At 48.5% G+C, this 26425-nt stretch overlaps 1 protein-coding gene across 1 annotated transcript in view; it reads right to left on the reverse strand.

Moving 5' to 3' along the window:
* The window catches only part of ITPR2 (inositol 1,4,5-trisphosphate receptor type 2), a 304126-nt gene that overhangs the window by 215279 nt on the left and 62422 nt on the right, over positions 1-26425 (reverse strand). Inside the window, exons 10-18 of the mRNA XM_054987843.1 lie at positions 14802-14846; positions 11102-11256; positions 9504-9603; positions 9226-9386; positions 7931-8072; positions 3958-4119; positions 1069-1241; positions 701-820; positions 421-606 (exon numbers count right to left, since the gene is read on the reverse strand). Of these exons, the coding sequence (XP_054843818.1) occupies positions 421-606; positions 701-820; positions 1069-1241; positions 3958-4119; positions 7931-8072; positions 9226-9386; positions 9504-9603; positions 11102-11256; positions 14802-14846 (1244 nt within the window). The remainder of the gene's footprint in view (positions 1-420; positions 607-700; positions 821-1068; positions 1242-3957; positions 4120-7930; positions 8073-9225; positions 9387-9503; positions 9604-11101; positions 11257-14801; positions 14847-26425) is intronic.

Raw genomic sequence — 26425 nt, forward strand, 5'->3', positions numbered from 1 at the left:
TTCCCCCACTTTCCAGCTTCACAGCACTGAAGCGAAATGGAGAAGCATTTTCCTCACAGGGGTAATTTCTCTCCAGGCACTGCTGGAGTTCCTAACTGGGGCCTACAACGAGCTGCATATTGTGGTGCTTGAGAATGTTTCCGCAGGGCCTGGCAAGCAGTTACGACAAGAAGCTAACTGGGGCCCGAGCCGACTGCTGGTCTGGTTGGTGGATCCCATCTTGTATATATGCCGGTCGTATCTCCAGTAAGATTTAACTGGGAACTCTGAAAGTTTGCTGAAATCATGTATTTCAGGCCAGGCCTTGAATCCAGGGAGGATGGGGAGGACTCAGCAAAATGTAAATCATTAACAGGGAAGCCAGAGTTAAATCACATTCCATGAGCCACCGCCATGTTCCTCATATGAATATTACTTTACCTGTAGTAAGTAAGGACTTCTAAATCACTCTTGGTGCCCTCCTTCGCTTCTTGAGCAAGATGCCGGATTGCTTTACCATGCGGCTCCTTGTTGCTATCGATCCAGTACAGCCAAACCTCTTCCTCATCAATATCATCAGAAAGGACGGAACATTCAGCAGGGCCATCCATTTGCATTGACACCAACCTTTAAACAAGCAACCCACACAGTAGCTAGCGATGATCTTCATAAACAGCGTTAAGACAAAGTAGGTGTTCAAAGATGATCTCAGTTAGCTTACTTGGTCCGAATGAGAATGTCAGCATTTCCTGGGCTCAGCATATATTTACAAATAAGCTCTTGAGTTACTGGAATGGCTGTTGTGTTGGAAACACACAAGTCTGACAGATAGTCCAGGAACCTTGCAAGGAGGAGGGAATGAACAAGAAATCACCAAAAATAATTACAGTTGGGATTTACAAAAAAGAATTGATACAATAGTCATCAACAGTACCCTGCTACCAAAATACAGACCACAAAATTTAGAGACATGGTCCAACAGATTCTTTGTATTAAACAGACAACAGATAGACACGTTCAAAGCTGCTATCCAAATAAAAACATGACCAGTGTTAAAAAGAAGAGGGGGATACAAAGGCTGCTTCAAACCTTGGCTCTCTATTCCTCCTGAGTAAATTCACAAATGTCTCTATTTCTTTAGCCGTAATGTGTTTCTCTAGCAGCTTCCGGTTGTTGTGCAACAAAGCTGTGATCGTGTCTTCTGCCAAGATATCATAGCCAATCTGGGACTGCATGACACAGAAGTTCTTAGCAATGTATTCCTGGAAGAAAACCCCAGGGTGGTCTGTCAAATCATTTGAAAGCTGGAGGGGGGCTTTCCCCCTGCCCCTTTCCAAGTCAGCAACAAGACCCACATGGTTTACTTTGCATCAGCCCAGTTTCTTGGTTGATTTAAGTTCAATAGCTATTCTGCCCCTGCCCTAGGGCAGGTGACAAGAGTAAAAAAGGAAACATACACATTAGAGAAAAGACGAAGTACCTAATGAAGTTATCTCACCCACCCACCCACCCCTGTTTAATCCTGGACACTGAATATCAGTGCAAAGAGCACACTTTCATAGCAATCCCAGGCCTTTAAAGGAAAGCCGCCATCAGCCCCACCTGTGTATAGGCACTGGGAGTCCAAGCTTAGCACACAGATGATGCCATCAACAATAGACTCTCAGCAGACCTTAACAGCCATTCTGTGCAGAAAACCAGAAATAAGGTCACCTGGGAGATATGAGGGCCCCAAAGGACAAATCAAGGCCACAACCTTGAAGCGGAATCAAACTGTAGGCAAGAGCCACGGTGGTTGCTGCAGTTCTACAGGACGAAAATAAAAACTGCTGCTCCCCTATCCCAAAGAAGTCTGCACTGCAGATTAACGTAACGTTGAGTTCTAGACTACACTTGACCTAATGACCATACAGAATACAAAAGTATGGTTTTGCTCTACATGAGCGAGCCTGGGCAGATCCTTGGTCCTTCCCCTCTGTCTATCCCTGATCAAATTAGTTACTTCTGCTTTCACGGCAGACTCCAGTTTGACATTACATCTGAATTGATCTGTTTGGATCTGCCCTACAACCAGGACTGCAAACCATGCAGCATTCCCAGTTGTTAACCTGGTTTGCAGGACAAGCCCAAGACAGAGATTTGCCAGTTGGGACGTAATGACAAACTACGGTTTCCTGTGGAATACAAACCTCACACTGCATGGGTAGGTAGGAGGAACAGGAGGAGAGTGCAAGCCCCATAATCATTCAGGCTTATTCACAGAGTACCAAACCATGGTCTTTTCTGCATGGGGCTTTTTCATAGTTTCTGGCCCCATCCTGCATCGATTTCTCTCCAGAATTCTGCACGCACAGTCAAAATACCCTGATTCAGCCTCCAAACTGCCTCCCAGACTTTTTTGCATTCCGCACAGAGGAAGGCTGCATCTGCTGCAGAATCAATCTTTCCCCGGCTTTTCTGCAGTTTTTCTCCTGTGCACGTGGCCCTAGTGGGGTTTTTTCCAGCAAAGTCCAACCAACACTTCTTTGGACTGCAGAGTGCTTTCTTTAATGTGAGGCCTGGCCCTGCCTTTCACCCTCCCATCTGATACTTTCAAGTTTTCACCTATGCTTCCTGTACTTTTTAGTCCATTCTTTTTTGGTTTTTTAACAGCAACCTTGCAGCCATAACAAAGACCAAAAAACAACCCTCTTTAAGTTTCTTCCGCAGATCAGCTAAGGGAACTGACAAGTCCTCAAAGCCTGCAGCAGAACGGGGGCACTTTTCTAGTTCGGATATAAAAAACAGACACCAGTTTGGTTTGACACCCTTGAAGTGCAGAATTAAAGAACTGAAGCAGGATAGGGCCAGAACGGAGGAGTAAAGCGGATCCAATCCAATTAAATACATAGGAAGCCTGACGTAAAGTTCACCATGCGGAAGAGGCCCATAGTTAACATTGTCTTAACCAGGGCTTTTTTTCTGGGGAAAAAGGTGGTGGAACTCAGTGGGTTGCCCACGGAGAAAATGGTCACATGGCTGGTGGCCCCGCCCCCTGATCTCCAGACAGAGGGGAGTTGAGATTGCCCTCCGTGCCGCTGAGCGGCGCGGAGGGCGATCTCAACTCCCCTCTGTCTGGAGATCAGGGGGCGGGGCCACCAGCCATGTGACCATTTTCAAGAGGTTCCGGAACTCTGTTCTCCCGCGTTCCCCCTGAAAAAAAGCCCTGGTCTTAACCAAGCCAAAATCATCTTGTCAGGTTTGCCCTAACTGAACCCACAAATCTCTGGGCCCCCATCCCAAGCAGTCAGGTACTAGTGGGCCATCCAAAGACAAATGATTATTCCCTAATAACTTTGGACCTTTCCAATATGATTAACCGAGATAGAAAAGCCTCAATCTTCCAATCCGTCACTACTGACTGGAGGAAGGCGGGATATGACAGACAGGAGAGGACCAGAACAAAGCCCCCTTCCAAGAACTGAGGAGTTACCTTCCTTGGTCTCAGGTCCCTATTCCCTCCTTTGCCCCTGGTTTTTATTTGTTTGTTTAAAGATCTGTATAATTTTAAACACAGGTCCATGGAGACCCCAGTGGCAATGAACATTATAGTAAAACAGTAATAAAAGCAATAATAGCCATTTATAATCACACACGAAAACAGCAAATAATCAGCAAACAGGAACCGTCTGATCAGGCAAGGCCTCCCCGAATAACCCTGGGCGGTCTCATGGCTGCCCTGCTCCTGTGTTTATCTCAAGTTTGGCAGATGCTGCCACGGAGATGCCGCCAAGCCTTAAGAAGTCAGGCACTTATGTGGCCATAATAGTACTCAAAAGTGAAAGTCAAAGAATGAGGGCGTTCACTGGAAGTGAAATTCTAGTTCTCGAAACCAAGTTGGTTGTCCTCACATCCCTCTGGATTCTATGCAACTCCAAGCAGGGCGAAGGAGTTCCTGGACTGCGGGTCGCAGTCACAATAAAAAGCTCCGAGACCAACCTGATTTTTCCTGTAGTCCTGCTGCGAATGTCGGAGCACTCGATAGCAAAGCCTCAGGATGTATTTGTACGGTGCATATCTTTGGTCGCCCAGGTCCTCCAGTCTCAGCATAGCTCCCTCTCCTGCTTTATCTTTAAATGGAGCTTTCAGGATCCCAAATATCTGGGTTTTTATTAAAAAAAAAAAAAGTAGGGCTGAAGGTGAGAGCAAACCTAGAGTCTTTTAAAGAAGTTCTGCAAACAGAATTATTAAAAGAAGTAACTTGAGCCAATGAAGTTAAAAATATATGCACCACCCACTACATAGACAACACTGAATAACTGAGAAATACAACACAGAACTTTAAATGTAATTTTTATCCCATATGTATTTTCTCTTCAACAAGCCCACAGAAAAAGACTTCAGACTATATTTTATAATAATAATATTCGATTTTATCTATCACCCTTCAGGACAACTTAATGCCCACTCAGAGCAGTTTACAAAGTATGTCATAATTATCCCCACAACATTAATCACCCTGTGAGGTGGGCGGGGCTGAGAGAGCTCTGGAAGAGCCGTGACTGACCCAAGGTCACCCAGCTGGCTTCAAGCAGAGGAGGGGGGAATCAAATCCACTCCTGGGGAATCCAGATTAAAGTCTCATCGCTCTTAACCACTACACTGAACTAGCTCTCAACGGGCCTCTCCATATTAATTTTTCTTTCCTTTTGAAAAATTTGTGCAAACTGCATTACCCTGCAAATTTGTAGAAATACAAATTTGCAGGGCTTTTTTTCTGGGAAAAGAGGTAGTGGAACTCAGCGGGTTGCCCTCGGAGAAAATAGTCACATGGCTGGTGGCCCCGCCCCCTGATCTCCAGACAGAGGGGAGTTGAGATGGCCCTCCGCGCCGCTCCAATCTAAACTCCCCTCTGTCTGGAGATCAGGGGGCGGGGCCACCAGCCATGTGACCGTTTTCACGAGGTTCCGGAACTCCGTTCCACCGTGGCACTGCTGAAAAAAAGCCCTGCAAATTTGTAACTGGTCCTGTTGCGTGGATTTTTTATCTGCACTCTGAGGCCAAGTTCAGTGCTTGGTTTATGATTTCTCAGTGCTTCTTGACATGAAGTATCTTACCACATAAAATATCACTAAGAACAAGAAAATCAGAAAAACAACAAGACATCATCCCAATAGTCAGCCTGGAGATACAAGCGCACCGCCAAACAAAGAAACTTCCTGCCCCAACAAAGCCAAAAGTCAAACCAGCAGATTCACAGCAGTACTCAACGTCGAGGCATCCACGGAGCAAAAACGTTTTAAAAAGAGTCTTCGCTGCCAAAAGCCTCGCGACAGAGGGCTTCCCAGAACAAACCAGGAAGGAACTCAAGGGGCTTCTCAAACAGGCTTGTGCAGAAGGTGGGTGCTACCACCAAAAAGGCCGTCCGTCTTGTGGTGGCCAAATATACCTCCTCCCCAAAGATGGGAATCTCTACCGGAAGCATTGGGGGGGCCCTAAGATAGCAAGAAGGGTCCCCAGGGAGAGGTGGTCTATCAAACGTGACGGCTCCTATTTACAAAGAGCTGTTAAGGGTAAATGTCATGTCTGACTGCACCCATTCACCCATGCCAATGATATTTCTGTATATTTTATGCTGTCAGGGGTGACTCCATTTTGTATGCCTGGGTAGAATCTTGTTGCTAGCATCCTAATGAATTCTCACTCGTTCCCGGCTGGCCGGGTGTTACCAGTTAGTTTTCCTGCTAGTGATATGTCCTCTCTCTCTCTCCGTAGCTGATAGCACAATAATGCAGACTGTCCTCACACATATCACACAGCACCAAGTTGTTGGGGATAAGGGAGGGGGGATTGAGCAGGGGTAGAAGAGGCTTGTCATTTTCCTGTGTAAACATTCTGGTCAACTTACTGCTAGAGCTGCTTAGGTCTCTCCTTAATCCTAAGTAGACCTTTGGATCTGATTATGGGAAGAACTGATTTCTGAATAAAAGGCATTTAATCAAGAACAAGTGTCTTGTTGCAATGAACCAGGGATCTGTCTGCTGTAGTCCATCAACCAGAGTCCGACAGTAAACCAAGCACCTCAAACTATGCCCATAAAAATACAGGCACTGAATGCAACTGCTGCAAAGTTGGACTAAGATGCACCTGCCAAAAAGCAGAGAGTCACAGTTTGCACCAGCCGTGGTTTGCAAGCTTCCTTCAAAGGCAACCCCACATAGAGCAGGTTACAGTAGCTCAATCTGGAGGCACAGAAGCACGGATCAGTGCTATGTCAGCGGAATCCAAGGGCTTCCCAGGGCTGCAGTAAATCCGGCTCTGCCCGAGCCTCAAAGAAGGGCTGGAGGGAGCTCACAAACAAATGTGCGCCCAGGGCGGGAGGCTCGCCTTTCCCCCTCTGCTTCCTGCAAACAAAGTGGGGGCCCTCCCCGCTGCAATCGTGCTCAAACGCCCAAGCCTCGGTTTCCCATGGCCGCCGAACTGCCTTCCCCTCTCCTGTCATTTGAACCAGAAGGTATTGGAGCCACTGTTGTTTTGACCTATTGAGAGAGTTGTTCACGTCGCGCTGCTCGGAGGAAGGGGGTGGCTTCTCCCCCCAGCCCCTCGCTCTAAAGCCTAGTCGGTTTGGTCACTTGGATCTATTTTCTGTGATCCAAGAAATACATGTTATAATTATATTGTAACCAACTGTTGATGGGATCTCAGGGTGGTCAGTAAAAAAATCCGTAATAGCTAAACATTTTTATAAATAGAAAAAGGAAACAGTAATCTTGCAATGATCATTGCTTATGTTTTTCAAGAAACCGACAGAAAATAATCACATTCCAAACCCAACTGCATGCTATTTTATTTAATGTTGAGCGCATAAGATGATGTGGCTCAAATCTTGCTCTTTCAATCCTGCCTTGTTGTATGTATTATACTGCTTTTAGTGCGTTGTTCTCTAATTTTGTAAGGCAATTTTATTGTGTTGTCTATTGTTTTATATTGTTCTTATTGCATTGTTCTTAAAAGTATAATCCACCTTGAGCCTCAGTGAAACAGGGGGGCTGTAAATGCAGTACGTAAATAAATAAATACCCTGAACTCCCTTCTTCCAGCTTGGGGGGGGGGCAATCACGCGTGTTTCTCCCTCATTTCCCTCTTGAGAGTTCCGCCACCCCTTTCCCCAGGATAAGCAAACAAAATAAAATAAATAGCAACCCTGCAAGATTTTTAAGGCAAGAGATGTGCAGACGTGGTTTGCCATTGTCTGCCTTTGTGAAACAATCCTGGAGAGTTCACCTACTTAGCTTCTTTATGTCTTTTAATCAAGTGGATTCTGGTTTTGGAAAAGGTGTGACCAAACTTGCAAGTTGCTGCTCACAAAGGAGATTTCTGTCTCACAACACTGCATCATCGCCTAGAGGGAACACCGCTGCCAGGTAAGGGGTGGGGAGGCAAGCAGGCCCGAACTGAGGGAGCGCTCCAGGGGTGGCTGCGCCCTGTGTGACAGCATCACTTCCGGAAGTGACATCACTTCCTGGACGTGTCGCCACTTCCCAGAAGTGACATCATCATGAGTTTCTGGTGGCACACACATGAAATATTAGAGAGATCCACCACCTCTTTTCCCAGAAAAAAAGCCCTAGTGCTAGTTATTCCAAAACCCCACTGTACGTGATTCAACCAGATGCTGTGCTCCACCATATCAAACACACAGAGAAGAGTTTCTCTTGCCCGTTGACAACGGGGGAGCAGCAGCAAAAAGACTGTCACTGTCCCACTGCAAGGCTGGAGGCCGGACTGAAACCAAAGGAGAGGAGAGATTGGATAGACCACATTCCTTTCTGATCCTTTCCCGACTGACAGTTCTCTCTTTAATGTCCTGTCTAAGCACATGCTATGTGCAAAACAACCGGCAAGGAGAGACATCATATCCTAATCAAATCATCTGTTCCATAGAAAGCATTATTAATTGTCAAACGCATACCTGGGCCAATATGTTTTGCTCTCTCATTAACTTCTGCCTTTCCCGGTTGGGTTTCGTGACTACCACATCCAAAACCTCCTGACCGTTATTGGGCACATCAGCAATGAAGAAAATGAGGTCTTCCAAGAGCTTAGTAACAAACCTGGGGTTGAAGAAACGCAGTACAGCAAATAAGAGCAAATGATCAAGAATACACCCTTCAATCATATTACAAACATGTAACTAGGATCCCGTGTATCCCTTCAGCAAATGTCAAGGCCCGCCCTCCCAGCTGCAAGAGGCTATCCAAGCCTTGTATCCCTGGTTTGGGAGTCCTGATCCTGGACCTCCTACAGGACATTGAGCTTGGCCCTAATAAGCAAAGCTCTCTAGACGAAGTGGTACAAATGAAAACTGTGGCCATGAAAATGACGCCATGAAAGCAGGAACAAAGTCTGATTCTCCCGTATGACCTCAAGCGTCATGGCCTTCATTCATATTGGTAAAGCAAGGACCGACGCTTGAGGTCCCTGCTGTAGTGCAGAGGCGACCTGCCCATCGCCCTGGCTGACAGAGACCACGACAGGAAATGTGGCAGGATTCTGTGCGCAGAGCCTGGCAGAGCCACGGGGGATCCCAGCAGCCCACGAGGTCAATGTGCACAAGAATGCACCAACCGCAATAACAATAGGCATTTTACTGTCAGAATTTTTACTGGGCAGGTTCAATTCTTCCTGACATTCAACAGACACATTTGCAAAGCGGTAAACAGACCCCAGAGCAGTCACATACTAGGACTGTTAGTAATCTGAAATAATCTGTGGGAAAACTACACATCCTAATTTCTACCCGCACTAAAACACCAAATTCTTTCTTCCAGGTGACTCTCCAAGGTCTATTCTTGTGGCGGCTAAGTGCTAATCAGGGGTCACCCAGAACGTAGATGAGATTATTGTGTTTTTAAGGTGTTTTTAATGATGTGTATATTTGTATTCTGTTATCCGCCCTGAGCCTGCAAAAGTGGGGAGGGCAGAATATAAATACAATAAATTAAATTAAATTAACGTTACAACGCTCCTGAAGCAAACCAAAGCAGCAGTAGCAGCCGCCCAGCCCAGGTCCAAGGGGAGTGGCCCCTTCAGCGCGGCCAGCCCCTGCACGGCTCTCTGGGCTCAGCTTTCGGTTTCCCACCAGGGGGCCTCCGAGGCAGCCGCCCAGCGGGCCCTTTCCCAGCGAGCTCTGGGGCCCGTCCGCTCCCGTCCCCAGCGTTCTACGAAGGAGGGAGTAGGAAGAAGGCAGGAGGCAAGAACACTGACCTCCTCTCGTTCTGAGATATGGAGCCATTCTCCAACGTTTTAACTGATGACGCTAAAACTTTGTTGGCATCATTGGCAAAATCCAAATCTCTCACCTCAGACAGAGGAACAGACACAATAGCAAAAGCTTCCTTGTCCTCCTTTGTTTGGCAGGTTCCAATCTGCAGGAGGGAAGGGAAGTGCGGGGGGGGGGGGAGGGAGGGAGAACAGCCATCAAAACTTGACGCCGGAAAACACTTCTCTTTGGCTGCGTTGAGATGACTGCTCTCAATATTTACTTTTAACATCACAGGCCTTTCTTCTTCTGTGTCTATTGGGATGCTAGTACTGGTAACCCATGTATTGGTGCAAAGGTGTCTCAGTCGAACATACGAATTCCTAAAGGCAAACAGGAAAAAAAAAACAGCAATTCTCAAGGAACAAATTTATGTCATCTGAGCACAGTGTATCATTTTTTTAAAACCACTGGGAAAGAATTTGCATAGTCTGCACTTCCATTGACAAAGTCTATTAAAACAAGAAGAAATTTGGGGGTAGGAAAACAGGCCCAAATCCTAGACAACCTACATTACGGTAGGGATTAAACATTGGAAATAGTAACACATGATCACCTCCCCCATGGTAGCTCGCACGGAAACCCCTAAAGGTGCCGTCTGGTTTACAGGATTCTTCCCCATCAAGAAGGGGGGAGGTGGCAAGAACTATGCTCACCCCACGCATACAGGCTTCCATGTCCCACCACGGGCAGGACTTGACCTTGCTCCCACCATACATCCACGTATCTTCACATGAGCACATAGCTTCAGGCTGCCATGCGACGGACTGGACGACTACCGCATGTCTAGAGCAAGAAGGCGCCCATGCATCAAGAGCCCACATAGTCTGGCTGGAGCCAGTAGCCTGCCATTATGCCTTGAAACTAGCACGGCTCGGCTTTCTCACTTCCTGCCCCACAGAGGATCAAATTATACACAGTGAGGTACCTTTCTCTAAAGGCAAAACCAGGTGCAGGGTGAGGGGGCACTCCTAGCAGGGGATGAGACATGCAGGGGGAGTTGACTCTCTCTCACCCCCCCGGCACGTATCAGGCAAGGACGAGGGCTGTCTGGGCAGAGACTGTCTGTGATAGCCCTTTGGCCTGTGTGCTCATGTTATCGCATGAAATGATCCTTTCACTTGTTTCAGGTTGCCAACCTCCAGGTGGGGCCCAGCGTTCTCCTGGAATTGCAACTGATCTGCAGGTTACAATGACTGTATATGTGCCCCTGGAGAAAATGATAGCTTTGAAGGGCGGACTCTGTAGCATACCCTCCCTCCTGAGTCGCCACCCCGTTGCTAAACTCCACCCTCCCCTGGTATTCCCCCTCCCAAATCCCCAGGGATTGCCCAAGCTGCAGTTGGAAACCTTAGTACTGTAAGTTGGACACCGCAGACACCCATGAGCTTGGACTGGGGCAACCCAGGAGCACTGCGTGTTCTTGAAAACATACAACCCTCACAGGGGGAGGAGGGAGGGATTAAACTGGACAAAATACTTGGAAAAGCAGAGCCAGTTCAACGTGAAACGCCTTATTTCCTAACCTGATCCGATCTCTCAGCTAACAATTGGGCCCTTATATTTCTTGTGATGTGCCATTTTGAAATCTTGTCTATTACTTCATGATTATTTCATAGCCAGCTGCTAAAACCAGCGTTGACATTTTACACTTCTCTTGTCTGCCTGTCAGCATTCCTGACTTTTATTACTGGCACGAGGGGAGGCTTTTGTTTTTCCCATCCTTGCTGGCACAGGACCGGCCGAAGCCCCCCTGCGCTCAAGCCCATGCACCTGTGCAGATGTGCCTCTACAGAGAGCGTTTCGTGCCTGCAGCTGTACCTGGGGACGAGGCAGTCTGCTCGCTGAAGGGTGGTGGCATCCAGCTCAAAGAGAGAGGCGATGTCATTTCCGTGTGGCACAGACACCAAAGTGTACATAATTTTCTCCCCTGCCTGCCGTTTCTTCTTTGAAGTGAGGAGTTCGCCGTCTATCTGCTGATGAGGAACAAGTGTTACGTGCATTGTAATTATAAGTTCCACCAAGTGGATTGGTTGGTTTTTGGATAATTTCCCACCATGGGATTTTAGGATTCATCTGGACTATGAAACACAGATGGGGCGCTTTGGTCCAGCTCTGTAGGAGACAAGCAGCCATTACCTCACAAACAGGTCAAAGTCTACAGAATATGTACAATCAATTGGCCTATATTAAAATTCCCAGCAGAGACAAATTCTATTCAAGGCCCTGTTGGGTGACCAGCACCCTCACTTCAGAATTCAGAAACTGCCAGGCCCTCCCTGGATTTCAGGGCCAGCGAACACATCAACAATTACGTGCTGCTGTCTTGATGAGACAGACCATTTCAGATGGGGGGTGGGGGGTGGAAGACTAAACCCCCAACCCAGCAATTAGAAAAAAGCAAGTCAGGAAGAAGGATTCTAATCTAGCCTTCTCCCTTACTTATCTCTTTTCTGCACACAGGGATTTGTTTTTACATGGAGCATTAAAAACTGTGTTTCCTACACCAGCAAACTGCAGTGGTATAGTCCAAGGAAGGACGTACAGATGGTTCTTCTACACGTTTAGACTGGCCACAATATAGTATCAGAAGCACAACAGACTTTACAGACTCATGACTTTAAAATGCGAACTCAGTCTCCGGTTACGCTATGCAAAGCCACTGGTTGACAGCAAGTGCAGTCCTTAACAGAGTTTCGTCCTTCTAAGTCGACTGAGTGAGGTCCATGGGTTTCGAAGGCTGCCACACAACATTGGACGGTGCTGTCTGTGTCCTTTCCTTGCATGAATGCAATGAGTTATCACACCCACTGCAGCTGAAGATTGTTTCAGGTGGGTAGCCAAGCTGGTCTGCAGTTGAAGAGCAAGACCCAGGTCAGAGCGCTGACCTGTGAAACTTCATACCATGGACACAGCTTTTCCATGGCTTTTCCAGGAGCACTGATGCACCAACTTTTTAAAAATGTCCACTTTCCAGTCTGCTGTTTCCCCGCGCGCCCTCTTCATCCCATCTTTTAGCGTTCCACCCTCTTCTGTCCCCCTCCCACTACCTGCCAGCCCACTGCATTGTGATTGGCCACTGCTGTCTATCCAGCCACTCCCTCCCCTCCCCTTCCTTTCCATTCCTCCCCCCTCCTGGTTCCTCTCCATTTTTTTCCACTCATTTTTAATTTTTTTTAAAATCCAGCATAGAATTGATGCACTGATGGGCTGAGAAGGAGAATCCAGGAAACAGACTGAAGCATTCCCACAATGCATTGATTCAGTTTGTGCAAAAAAAGAAAAGAAAGAGCGTCACTGACGATGGCATCAATCCAGATGCATTTTGACATGGTGCAGACTAAAAAGAGTTATGTTCCCGGTGCAGAGGGGGCTTCTGAGTTTAAATTAGTTCCACAGGTGCTTACAAAACCAGGAATCGCATATAAGGGTGAGAAAAGGGTCAGGGGGCACAGCTTAGCTGAGCCCCCCCTGCTTAAAGTCTGCACAAACAGCAAACAGAGCAAATACTAAGAAACAACCTTGCTCTTGACTGCTACTGGAGCAGTTCACCTCCTGTAACACCTTTCAGTGTGAACGCTTTCTTGAGTCTTCATATTTTTTGTGAGTCGTATTTTTTTTAGTTGAGACATCACATTGCAAATTGTATTAAGAGGAGGAAGCAGGAACATTCTGCAACAAGATCCATACTTTCCACGAGTTGATGCAGACCTGAGTGCATCAATGGAATATGAATATAATACACAAGGAATGGTGTGACTGTGAGCACACGACATGTCTTACATGACTGAATTTTTATATAAGTGTATACACTTATATATTTGTATACAAGTGAATATATACAAATATATATTCACACACTGCTGTTTTAGAGCACTGGGGACATCTTCCTTTTAATGTTTGCTTTTCTGACTTCATCACCAAGTCTCTTCCCAAGTAAGCTCTAAAAAAACCCAACCAAACTTCATTTTCAACACACTCCCAAATGTATTTTCTCTTATAAAAAAAAACAACCAAACTTCATTTTCAATCAAACTTCACCAAATTTGGAGGAAACCTATTTCTAACTGTGCTCTAAAGACCCACCAAGTGTCATGAAGATTGGACCCTGGGAGCCAATTTTATGGGCCCCCAAAGAAAGTACCCCCACCCACTCTCCATTATTCCTTATGGGAAAAATATCTGGGGGCTATCCGAGGGGGTGGCATTTTTCAAGCAAACTCCACCAAATTTTCAGGGGATCTACTTCTGTTTTCTAAGGACCGCCCCCCCCCCAAGTTTCAGGAGGAATGAATCCCAGAGGCCAACAATTATGGGCCCCTGAACAAGGTGCCCCCAGCCACTCCATTGTTTCCTATAAGAAAAAAGTCAAAGCTTACTCCCATTGCAGAAACACACTAGGGCAAGGCTGCCATGGCCAGGGCACACTCCCAAATGCAAGCTGAAGTCGTCCCAGAGAAAGCCCAACAGAACCAAACCGAAGCACAGGAATGGAATCCCCCAAGAATTAATGTGAAGGAAGGGGACCAACATCACACAAGAGAATCACATCCATTCCACCCAAACCAAACTGTGAAGCAAACAACACTGTGGCAACTTAGCCCAACAGAACCAGTGTCATTCCCAGCAGCCAGGCACTGGGTTCAGCCAGTGGGGAAACTCCGCACAACAGAACCCAACAGTGCCCAGCTACAAGCACAAGGAATTATCTTGCGTCAGTTTGCTTCTGTTGGACCCTAGGGTCCAATCTTCATGAAACTTGGGGGATCTTTAGATTCCCCTTCAAATTTGGTGGCTAAAATGACCCTCCCCTCAGCCCACTGGATAGCCCCCAGAGTGTTTTCCCCATAGAAAACAATGGCCAGATTTTTCAGAAACAGCCAAACTGAATTAGAGAAGCAATTTGGAATTCAGGGAATTCTGATTTTTTTCTGACTTGGTTAAAAAAAATCAATTTACCAAAAAAATTATTAATTTATTAATAATATAATTGTACAGCATGAAGTCAACATTAATACCTGCATATCAAAACTGACATTAACAAAATAAGCCACATGTACAACCTACTGAATCCCTTCAGTCTCTCGTCATTACTAAATAATCATCGCTGCTTCCAATCATCAGACCAGGCCATGGGGGGGGGGTGCCTTTTGGGGAAGGCTCTCAGGGTCTGGAGCTTGTCTACAAACCTTTCGACATAAAGTTGATGAGAAATTAAAAATGTCTTTTAAGCTGGTTTATGGCACATAGTAAATATGTGAGGAGGTTGCACTATCTTACTACTGAGTTTGTATTTGATTACTCATTTTATTACAAGTTGCTCTGAGTGACTTTTATCAAAGAAAGCTGTTGACATATTTTAAAACACACAAAAAGCTAGCACAAACTCCTAGCTTAGTAACAAAAAATAATTCTTACATAGATTGTTGTTAAGAGCCCAGCTGTCCATTTTTTTCCAATCCAGTCTGATTATACACAAGAAATTATTTCACATTATATTTAAAGAGGCAGTTGTACTTACCACAACTTTTTCCCCATTACTACCATCTGGATAGTGTGGATTTAACTGCAAAAAGAAAGCACGTCATTAAAATTTAGAGAACTACTCTTGTTTCTTTTAAAGTTGAGACTGAAGAGCGTCCAGTCCACCACCTGCACGCCATGACTTCTGAGCACGCACCCCGACAGCCCTGGCAGTCCGCACAAAGCTGCTTCAGAGGGCTGCGGAACCTTCTGGAGCGACACGGAGGGCGTCCCTCCTCCATGCTCACACACAGCGGGGGGGGGGGGGTCTGCACGTTCAGCCCGTGAGGACTGGATCGGATTTGGGCCTCGGTAGTTCCACAGGAGAGGAAGTCGGACCAACATGGCGTCTGTTTTTTATTTCTGCGCTTAGAAAAATGCCTCATTTCTGTTGTGGGCTTTCTGGGAGATGACCTCAGCAGTTTCTTCAGTGTGGGTGTGGGCTTTGTGTTTCTGTTTTTGAGCAGGCATTACAACACTGTACTGTTTGGACGTTAGATGGGGTGGTTAATCTCTACCTCGCCCTGTACTCATCCTCTAATGACCGGATGGTGTTATTTGAGCTCAAAATTTAACAAAATTTCTCTGTGTTAATTGGTTAAGGTGTTCTGAAGGGAAGCTTAAAAATATTAAGAGGGATTTATTTAAAAATTTAAACATTACAGCATTATTGTTGTTGTTTTTAAATGGGAGGAAAACCTGGACTAAAAATACAGGAAACACAGCGACTCCTGCACAAAACGTCATCTTAAACAGCTTGTGTCGGCGATAAGGCAATTCACTTCATTCTGCCAGGGCTAGCATGCACACACAACACACAACACACAATGACAACTTTTTATTATTCTTTTTAAAGGATCAGGGCCGAGAGTGGTGCGGGAAGAAAGGGAGGAAGGGTGTGGCTACACATTGCTGTTCAGCCAATCAGAATACAGGGGGCAAAGGTGAGGGGGGAAGGCAGGGCCAAGACTTACACCAAAGAAAACATTCTGCATTTACACCGGGGTACATGCACATACACGGCAGGGAGGAAAACTACAGAAAACCCAGAGGGAAACGGATTCTGCAGCAGATGCAGCTTTTCACTGTGCAGAACTCAAAAGAGTATGGGAAGCCATTTGAAAACTGAACCAAGGTATTTTGACTGTGAGTGCAGCACTCAGGGAATACATCGAAGCTGTACAGGGCCAGAATGACAAAGAAAGACTTGCTGAAAAGCCCAGAATGTGTTTTGGGAGTTCCTCCTCCCTCTCACTGTCCACATGGGTACACGCAAACATCTCTGGATTTTAGTGATGATTTGCATCAAAACCAAACAGATCTAGGATTTGTAGTACTTTCTGTTCATGTGAGAAACGCATTAGTGGTAGCTCTCCTCTGAGAGCCACAGCCTATGATGACCCAAGCATCATTTCTTGGAACCCAGCGCCACCTTATAACCCAACCGCACACATATCCCATGACTGCATCCCATCAAAATCCCATGGACCATGAAAGATAGCTTTAATTTTAATTCTGAAATTACATAAGACATTTCCAAAATGACAGCACAGTCCACCTCTTGGGCTTTTCTACCATGCCCCAAATCACACGTCCCTTAGCCTCTTCATTGCCACCTAAGTCTCCCGGAACTCCAGGTCCCTGTAAATTGTGTACGTACACACACACAAACACACACACACACACACACACACACAAATGCTTGTGCCCTAACCACAGCATTTTCAGGAATGTCTGAAACGTCAAGCTGCGCATTAACTAACAAGCGATTAACACGCCACAGTCATCGAGCTGGCAGAAGATTCACGAGAGGAAAAGCATCTCTATCATATTCTGTAAGCCCACCTACGTACACACACATATATGAGCAAAACCAGGAAATAAAATCACACTGCACGCACGCACACACAAATTTGCACATACAGCTGAATTCCCTCAACAGAGTGCAAGATATTCCTCACTGCCCCCACCCCCAGCTTCTCTCTCTACTCTTCACTGTTTTTTAAACATGAAATTCAGAGTTTCCCGAGCATCCTTAATTATCTGCCTAAGGTAGCTTGATGAATAAGCATAGTTCCTTTTTAAAACAGTCAGCAAAAGGGTCTTTTTGTGGTTTCATCTCTCTCCATCAGTATCTAAAAATCATGCATTTTGCAGAAAATACTTTGGTGATCTCTCCCCTAAAACCTTTTAACACTGCCATCCCTCTCACCACCCACAGAAATGGAACCGGGACTGCACCTCCGGCAGAGAGCCTCAGAAAGGAAGAACAATTCTTCTACCTTTGAGACTTTTTGAAGTCATCTAGGAGAGATTCATTGAGTTAGCTTACCCCACTGACTCAAGAAACAAGAAAAATCCAGAACAGGTTGACCCCCCCCCCCTTATTTGCTCTCCACAAGAATGAGGCCTCCAAGAGTCGGACAACTTCCAGCCCAACATCTGCTGAAGTTTCTGAGGGAAAGAGGCGTTGGGCTGACAGGAGAAATGCCAGTTTAACTGGGATTCTGACACCGGGAAGGGTCTTCAGAAAGCCCCTTCCCTACCCAGAGTGAATCCCCTGCCTCCTTCCTTTAGCCAACGTTAAGGGTCGCGCTCCATTACTCTGCTTCCACTGGGATATAACTACTGTGGATGGTCTCACGTACTTTTGAGTTGGACATAGGAATATTATCACAGACTATACTTCTTGCTTTCCATAGAATCCATCATCTACTCTAGCCCCCAAATGTTTAGGCTTCAATAAATAAATCTGCTAGCCTTTAACAAGCCACAAGCCTCCTCTTTGCTTCATCTCTTACAATTGTCTTCCATATTCTGACATAAAGAACATTTTAAAAATGCTACTGTGTCAGTAAGGAGGATACACCATGGCAGGACATTTCCGAAAAAAGGGGGAAGGTTCTTGAAATGTCACAAGGGAATCTTACTTAAGTTTTGCCTGTAAAGGACAGACAAGCATCTACTGTCCGTCCCAAGAAAGCACATTTACTTTAACCGTTTTTTACCGGCTCATTTAGTAACAGAAGTCAATGAAGAAGTGCTGCTGGGCCGTGAATGAAAGAATCCCAAGGAAACATTTCCACAGCATTTAGTACACACAGCACTCAATCAAAAGGGCCAAAGCACAAAAAAGAAAAAAAATACATTTCCAGGGCTTTCATCTTCATTATGTTGGCTTTATCCACAGCTTATAGGACACTGATTACCTTTCAATATTCTCAAACGACTTCAACTCATATTCAAATGCGTCCAAGTTATTCAGAGGTCTACCGCTAACATGTTAACCCACTGACTGCGTGTTTGTGGGATCTGCCTTGAGGGCCAGTCTACATAAAATTCTGAAAACGGACGTCCTCCTAACAGTAAGATGTTGCACAGGAAACTTCCAGTTCAAATTTCACCTCAAAGATAAACTCACTAGAAGTCATTAAGTAAGCCACAATCCCTCAGCCCATCGCCATGATAAAAACTGGGAGGGGAAGAGTGAAGGGCCCAGGGGAGGGACAGAACGTGCCTCTGAGGCACCCCCTTTTAACCAGAGTTAGCTGATTGGAAGACGCTGTTAATAGCGACTAATTGCAGTCTGTGATTAAATCCCATGCGGCATTAACTTGCCTGGTCTTGGAAATTGGGGTGCTGAAACCACAGAAATGGTATTTCACTTGTTAACTGAATTTTGCTCGCATTTTTATGGTTCAGCTGTGAACCAGCACTCTGCTGGTTCGAATCCCGCTACTGCCATGAGCTCAGCAGGTGACCTTGGGGAAGCCTCTGCTCTCCGCCCAGCTCCCCAGCTGCATTGTGGGAAAAATAACACTGACTTTGTTCACTGCTGAGTGGGCATTAATCTGTCTAGAAGGACAATATTTAAGTGCAGTTATTATTATTACTATTGTTACAATGTTTTTTAACTTCAATAATGCTTTTTTATTTGTATGGAGCAACAAGTATGTAAAAGCAGAACGTCCGGGTATACATTCTTGGTTTCATACCTCTTTGGAGACCTCCTCGTCCCCACTCCCCTAGGACTCTTCCCATCGATCTGAAAGTAAAGAATCCACTTCCCGCTTTGTCCTTGGATTCCAGATGCCTTCCTGCCCATTTCGATCACACGGCACAACAGGTAAAAATGCGTCTGGCTTCTGGGCTAACTTTTCATGAGCGTGCTTCCTCCCCTACTGTTGGTGTAACTTAAGGGACCATTTGGAGGTAAACGAATAGAATTTGAGCACTGCAAGAAAACTCGATCAAAAACAGCGGTTTTACTAACAGGGCTGCTGTAATCTCTCGCTCGGAGGGATTTTGTTTTGATTTTGATTTAGCTTCGTTGCAGTAGTGAAATTCTATTTGTGGGGGGGGGGGGAGGCAGGGACCCCCTTTAGATCACGATGCTTTAAAGAGTGAGACTGCACTGCCACCTAGTGGAACTGTTTTTCATTTTGCCAGAAGCAAAACAGCCACATGCATACGCACGATTTAAGTTCTCGGTAGAATGGAAAGATAGTGTCACGGGCTGGGCCAGCCCCAGCAGGGTGGTTCAAGTCCAAACCTTAATGGCAGAGTCTGAGGGGAGTTCCAAGAGCAAAAGCCAGGTCAAACCGGTGGTCAGAGCACAAGATAACGCCAGGAGTGAGTCCAGAGTCCAAGAGCAAGGTCAGGTGCAATCCAAGGTCATTTACCGGTAGTGTCAGGTCCAAAAGCAGGCACAGGCACGGGCAAGGTTCACAGAACACGGAGTGGTTGCAGGCAATAGACACGTTGCTTCCACGCCCGGCAGTTCCTCCAGACTGGCTCTTATAGCCAGGCGTGGTTTTCAGCCAGCTGCTGGGGCTCCATCCTGACACTACTCATCATCACTCTCCAGCAGCTGGCGTTGGCTCAAGAGGCGAGCACTGCGCCGTCTCTCCTGCAGTTCCAGTCTCTGGCGCTGCCTGCGGCGTTCCTTGGGCGTGGGTGAGCCGGGGGGGGGGGGTGGAGGCTCTTGGCTGCGCTGCACCTGTAGAAGTCCCTGGCTGAGCTTCCCCTGTGGTGTAGGGGCTAGAGGGTGCTGGTGTCTCAGCTGCTGGCTGCAAGCTCTGATCAGCCAGCAGCTGTTGCTCCTGATTGCTGGCTTCTGCTGAATCAGGGCTAGGGCTGGCTACACAGGGCTCCTCTTCTCCTGAGGAGTCCTGGCTGGCTACACGAGGCTCTTCTCCTCCAGAGGAGACCTCACTCTCAGACTGGGCCATGACACCATCCCCCCTCCCAAGGCCCCCCCTCCTCTGTGGTCCAGGCAGCCCCGGTTTCTGCGGATAGGCCTGATGGAATTGTCGGACTAGGCGGGGGGCATGGATGTTCACAGCAGGCTCCCAAGAGTGGTCCTCCGGCCCATACCCCTTCCAGTCCACCAAGTACTGTACTTGCCCCCGCCGGCGACGGGAGTCTAGAATCTGGGCAACCTCATATTCTTCGTGCCCCTCGATGGTAATTGGAGGCGGAGGGGACGGTGGCCCGGGATGGTGCGGGTCTGGCGGTGAAGCTGGGACTAGAAGGGACCGGTGAAACACAGGATGGATTGGGAGGGTTGGTGGTAGCTGCAGGCGATAGGCCACAGGATTCACCTGGTCTGTGATTACGAAGGGTCCGAGGAACCGGGCATCCAGCTTTTTGGAGGGCCGTTGGCTGCGGATATGGCGGGTGGATAACCAGACCTGATCGCCCACGGACAGGGGAACACCAGGTTGCCGCTTCCGATCCGCAGCCTCCTTGTAGCTTTCCTTGGCAAGCTGGAGTTGCTCCCGTAACAGCTCATGCATGGATTGGAGTTCTTGGAGGTGATCATCAGCGGCTGGGATTCCCGACAAGGTTGCTGCGGTAGGGAAGAAACGAGGGTGGTGACCATAGTTTGCCATGAAGGGGGTCTGCTGGGTGGAGGAATGCACTGCATTATTATATGCAAACTCGGCCAAAGGCAGTAGAGCTAGCCAGTCATCCTGTTGATGGTTTGTGTAGCATCTCAGATACTGCTCCAGGGTCGCATTGGTGCGCTCTGCCCGTCAGATTGGGGGTGGTGTGCTGAGGATAGGTGAACTTGGGTGCCAAGGAGGGAGTGCAGGGCCCGCCAGAACCGAGAGGTGAATTGAACTCCCCGATCAGAAATTATATGATCTGGACGTCCGTGGAGTCGAAAGACATGCTGAAGGTACAGGTGTGCTGTTTCCTGAGCAGTGGGGGGTCCAGAACAGGGAATGAAATGAGCCATCTTTGTGAACAAGTCCACCACCACTAGGATGCAGGTGTGGCCTTTGGAGCAGAGCAGGTCTGTAATGAAATCCATGGAAATAGTCCTCCATGGGCCAGTGGGTGTGGGGAGTGGATGCAAGAGACCAGAAGGTTTGCCGGGGACGTCTTTGGCCCGTCTACATGTTTCACAGGCTGCCACATACCGGGCCACATCCGATTGCACCCGGGGCCACCAGAAGTCACGGGTCAAGAGGTGGGTTGTCTTGTGGCGGCCGAAGTGCCCGGCAGGTCTAGAATCGTGGACCAGCTGCAGTACCTTTGTTCGTAATGAGCCTGGGGGTACATAAATCCGGCCTCGGTGGGTCAGTAGCCCCTCTTCCTCTGCAAATTCATCTGCCTGGGGCTGGGGAGACCCCCGGACGTTCTGGAGATATTTCTGGGCAACTGGGTCCAGTAACTGTTGAGTCTGTATCTCCTCCACCAGCCCCGGAGGGGGTTGCGTGGCGGCGAAAGTTTCTGGAGCCAGGATGGTCATCGGAGGTGGTTCCAGGTCGGGGGATGTGTTGTACTCCGGCTTCCGGGACAGAGCATCGGCCTTCTTATTCTGGGAGCTGGGAACGTAGGTGATCCTGAAATCAAAACGGGAGAAGAACAACGACCAGCGAATCTGTCTCTGGTTGAGGCGGCGGGCAGTTTGGAGGTGTTCAAGGTTCCGGTGGTCAGTGAGCACTTGGACTGGGTACCGAGCCCCCTCCAGATGATGCCGCCAAACCTCGAAGGCTGCCTTTATTGCCAGCAGCTCCCGCTCCCAGATGGTGTAGTTCCTTTCGGCGGGGGTCAGCTGGCGAGAGTAGTAAGCGCAAGGCTGTGGAGTGCTGGAGGGGGTTGCCCGTTGGGAGAGCACTGCTCCGATGGCGGTGCTGGAGGCATCTGCTTCGACTAGAAAGGGTAGCTGGGGATCCGGGTATCGCAGGACTGGTTGCGTGGTGAAGCGAGTCTTTAGGGTCAGGAATGCCTCGCTGGCTTCCGGTGTCCAACGGAAAGGTTCTCGAGGCCGGAGAAGTCGAGTGAGAGGGACGGCTATGGATGCAAACTGGGGGATGAATTGCCGGTAGTAATTGGCAAACCCCAGAAACCGCTGTACATCCTTCCGAGAACGGGGGGCTTGCCAAGTCTGTACAGCCTCAACTTTAGCTGGGTCCATTCGGATTCCGTGGGGTGATAATACATGGCCAAGGAATTCCACAGTAGGCCGGTGGAATGCACACTTTTCCAATTTGGCGAACAGGCCATGCTGCCGGAGTCTTTGCAGCACCGTGCGCACATGCCGAGTATGTTGCGACGCGTCACGTGAATAAATTAATATGTCATCCAGATAAACGATGACGAACTGATCCAGGATATCTCGAAAGATGTCGTTCATCAGTCTCTGGAACACAGCTGGTGCATTAGTCAGGCCAAAGGGCATTACCAGATACTCGTATTGCCCATATCTGGTACTGAAGGCGGTTTTCCATTCATCACCTTCCCGGATGCGCACTAGGTTGTAGGCTCCCCTGAGATCCAGCTTGGTGTAGATCTGGGCTCCTTTGACTTGCTCCAAGAGGTCAGGGATCAGAGGCAGCGGATACCGGTCTCGGATGGAGATTTTGTTCAGGGCCCGGTAATCATTGCACAGCCGGAGTTCCCCGTTTTTCTTTTTAACGAAGAGGACTGGGGCAGAGGTAGGTGAGGTAGAGGGGCGGATGAACCCTCGCCGCAGGTTGGTGGTGAGAAAGTCCCGGAGTGCTGCCAACTCTGGCTCAGACAACGAGTACAGGCGTCCCACCGGCAGAGGGGTGCCGGGAATCAAGTCAATGGTGCAGTCATATGGCCGATGAGGGGGGAGTTGGTCTGCTCCTTTTTCCTCGAACACATCTCTCAGATCCACGTATTCCTCTGGCAGTGCCGAAACCTCCGGTGCAGCGGCCACCATAGGCCTTGGGCACGGATTTTCATGTGGGCATGGTTCCCGGAAACGAAGGTCTAACTGGCCCCACCGAACAATCGGATCATGGCGGCAGAGCCAGGAAAGTCCCAAGACCAGCGGAAACTGGGGAATGCCCACCACATCAAAACAGAGCCGCTCCTGGTGCCGCTGGATCTGCAACAGGAGGTCCTGGGTTTCCTCAACCACTGGCCCAGAACGCAGGGGCCGCCCATCGATGGCCTCAACAACAGTGGGATTCTTCTTTGCCCGCAAGGGAATCTGGTGTTGTGCAGCGAACTTGGCGTCCATGAAGCAGCGGGAGGCCCCCGAGTCTATCATGGCATACACGAATAGCCAACGTCCATCAGGCAGGCACAACTTGACTGGCACGAGGAATGGTTCTGGGGGGTCACCGGAGGCACTGGCTGTTCCCACAAGTGGTTTAGGGTGCGCCGACTCCAGGCTTATGGCTAGGGTCCTTCTTTTGGCAGGGCAGCCATCAGCATAATGGCCCACCCCACCACAATACCAGCAGAGGTTGTGGTTTCGGCGCCTCTCCTTTTCCTCTGGGGGCAAGCGGTTACAAGGTACCCCCACTGGTGTGGGCTCAGCCGGCTTTTCAGGCAAGGACCAGGGTGGGGGTGGATGCCTTAGCGCACGCGCTTGTCTCCGGCTCTCCAGCCGTCCATCTATGCGGAGACATAGAAGAATGAGCGCTTGCAGTCCTCCTGGCCGTTCGGATCGGGCCACTTCATCCAACACTTCATCAGACAGCCCTTCCAGGTACTGGTCAACCAGGGCCGCTTCATTCCAGTCCAAGTCCTGTGCCAGTAACTGAAATTCGGTGGTATATTGGGCTACAGTCCCATCCCCCTGGGTGAGGGCACGGATCCTCTGGTTAGCTTTGATGGCTTTCAGGGGGTTAGCAAAGGCAGCAGTGATGTGAGCCACAAAGCTTGGAAAATCCCCTAGCAGAGGGGATTTGGCCAGTAACAAGGGTGTGGCCCATCTTGCTGCCTGCCCCTTTAACAGACTGAGGATGAAGCAGACTTTGACTTTATCCGTGGGGAAGTCTCTGGCCCGGAGTTCAATATATAGCTGGCACTGGGCGAGAAATGCTGGGAATTCCTCCACATCACCCTCAAAGCTGTCAGGAGGCTTCACTGGGCACTTTACAGGCAGAGGTGCAGCAGGTGCAGCAATCTGCTGCTGCAGAGTCACCAGTGCTTGAGTTAGTTGCAGTACCTGGTCCTGCAGCAGTGCCAGGCTCCCCGGGGTGGGCGTTGCCGCATCCATGCCGGGAAGTTTGGGTGGAAGCAATCTGTCACGGGCTGGGCCAGCCCCAGCAGGGTGGTTCAAGTCCAAACCTTAATGGCAGAGTCTGAGGGGAGTTCCAAGAGCAAAAGCCAGGTCAAACCGGTGGTCAGAGCACAAGATAACGCCAGGAGTGAGTCCAGAGTCCAGGAGCAAGGTCAGGTGCAATCCAAGGTCATTTACCGGTAGTGTCAGGTCCAAAAGCAGGCACAGGCACGGGCAAGGTTCACAGAACACGGAGTGGTTGCAGGCAATAGACACGTTGCTTCCACGCCCGGCAGTTCCTCCAGACTGGCTCTTATAGCCAGGCGTGGTTTTCAGCCAGCTGCTGGGGCTCCATCCTGACACTACTCATCATCACTCTCCAGCAGCTGGCGTTGGCTCAAGAGGCGAGCACTGCGCCGTCTCTCCTGCAGTTCCAGTCTCTGGCGCTGCCTGCGGCGTTCCTTGGGCGTGGGTGAGCCGGGGGGGGGGGGGGTGGAGGCTCTTGGCTGCGCTGCACCTGTAGAAGTCCCTGGCTGAGCTTCCCCTGTGGTGTAGGGGCTAGAGGGTGCTGGTGTCTCAGCTGCTGGCTGCAAGCTCTGATCAGCCAGCAGCTGTTGCTCCTGATTGCTGGCTTCTGCTGAATCAGGGCTAGGGCTGGCTACACAGGGCTCCTCTTCTCCTGAGGAGTCCTGGCTGGCTACACGAGGCTCTTCTCCTCCAGAGGAGACCTCACTCTCAGACTGGGCCATGACAGATAGCTATCTCAGGGCTACATACAGAATCAGAGGTGCAAAGTTTAAGCCTTTAAGACCTACAGTTCTAGATAATAATTACAGGCATACCCAGGATCAGGCATTGTGAGCACTCAGACCTGCCCTCACACTAATAGGGAAGCTTATGAATATGGCTATATCATTCACAGGCCCCTCTCCTCATGTGTTTTGAACACAGAAACGCTGCCTAGCAAGGCAGGCAATGGCTGCCAAATCCCAGCCGGGAACTGGAAAATTACTGGCATGCGAGTGCCAAGGTGAGCCTAGCTTTCAGCCCCACCCCCCCGGAGATATGCAAAGATCCCAAGACAATAGAGTCTCCCAGGAGCTCCTGAATTAATTCCCTCCACACCCTACCAACCTTCCCTCATTCCCTCTTGCATTCTGGGCTATTCAGGGATCTCATAAGCCCCACCTGTCCTAGTCACTGTGGGCCATCAATCATTATTGATAATTTTAGTCTCGCCCAGGAAAGCTTAAAGTTTCCCCAGTTCTTTGTCTCACCTCACAGACAGCCGTTAGGTTATTGTTTTGGGGCACAAGATGCAATCCTGCCCCAGGGTATGTTCCACAGTATAACTGGGCTACCCATTGCCTCCCTCAGTATGCCTGTTCTTTGGAGCCGATACCCACCCCGAGCCTCTCATTTTCCTGTCGCGAAGCACTGGTTGCTCAAAGCTACTCTCTCACGGATGCCTCTTCCGTTCCGGACTGATAATTACACCCAATCCTGCAATCTTCTCCACTTTTCCTTTGTTTTCCAGTTAGTTTTGAGTGTGTGTGTGTGTGTGTGTGTGTGCGCGCACTGTGTATTTTAAGCAATTGGTCTTTATTATTTTATAAATAAAAACTCTTTTGATTGAACATCCGCTTGTTTATTAAAGAGTTATCTAGAGGAACAATCCGTGTATACACTGGTGGAAGATCTCTCTCGTTACCCTGCCCCTGGCTGCCCCTCCTCGCATGCTAATTCCCCCAACTTGCAAGGAGACTGCAAGGAAAATGCCTGCTTTGGAAGGTGAACTCTATGGAATTATGCTCTGCGGAGGACCCTCCCCTGCCCAAACGCCAGGCTCCATCCCTCAAGTCACCCAGAATTTCCCAACCCGGAGTTGGGAGTCTAAGATTCAGGGACCACGTCAATGGAGGATTACCACAAATTGCAGAGTCCCCTTATATAAATGAAATTCCCCCAGAAGTAGATGAACAACCCTTGTAATATTAATTGTGTATCCACTTCAAGGAATAGTAAGAGACAATATTAACTCCAACTCTGGTTCATGTATACGTTAGCCGAGAGCAATCAAAAAAGCCAACGTCCAGTTCAAAGAGGCTTTTTATCTCAGTGATTAGAGC

The sequence above is a fragment of the Eublepharis macularius genome, chromosome 9, assembly GCF_028583425.1.
Source record: "Eublepharis macularius isolate TG4126 chromosome 9, MPM_Emac_v1.0, whole genome shotgun sequence".
NCBI classification, from domain to species: Eukaryota; Metazoa; Chordata; class Lepidosauria; order Squamata; family Eublepharidae; genus Eublepharis; species Eublepharis macularius.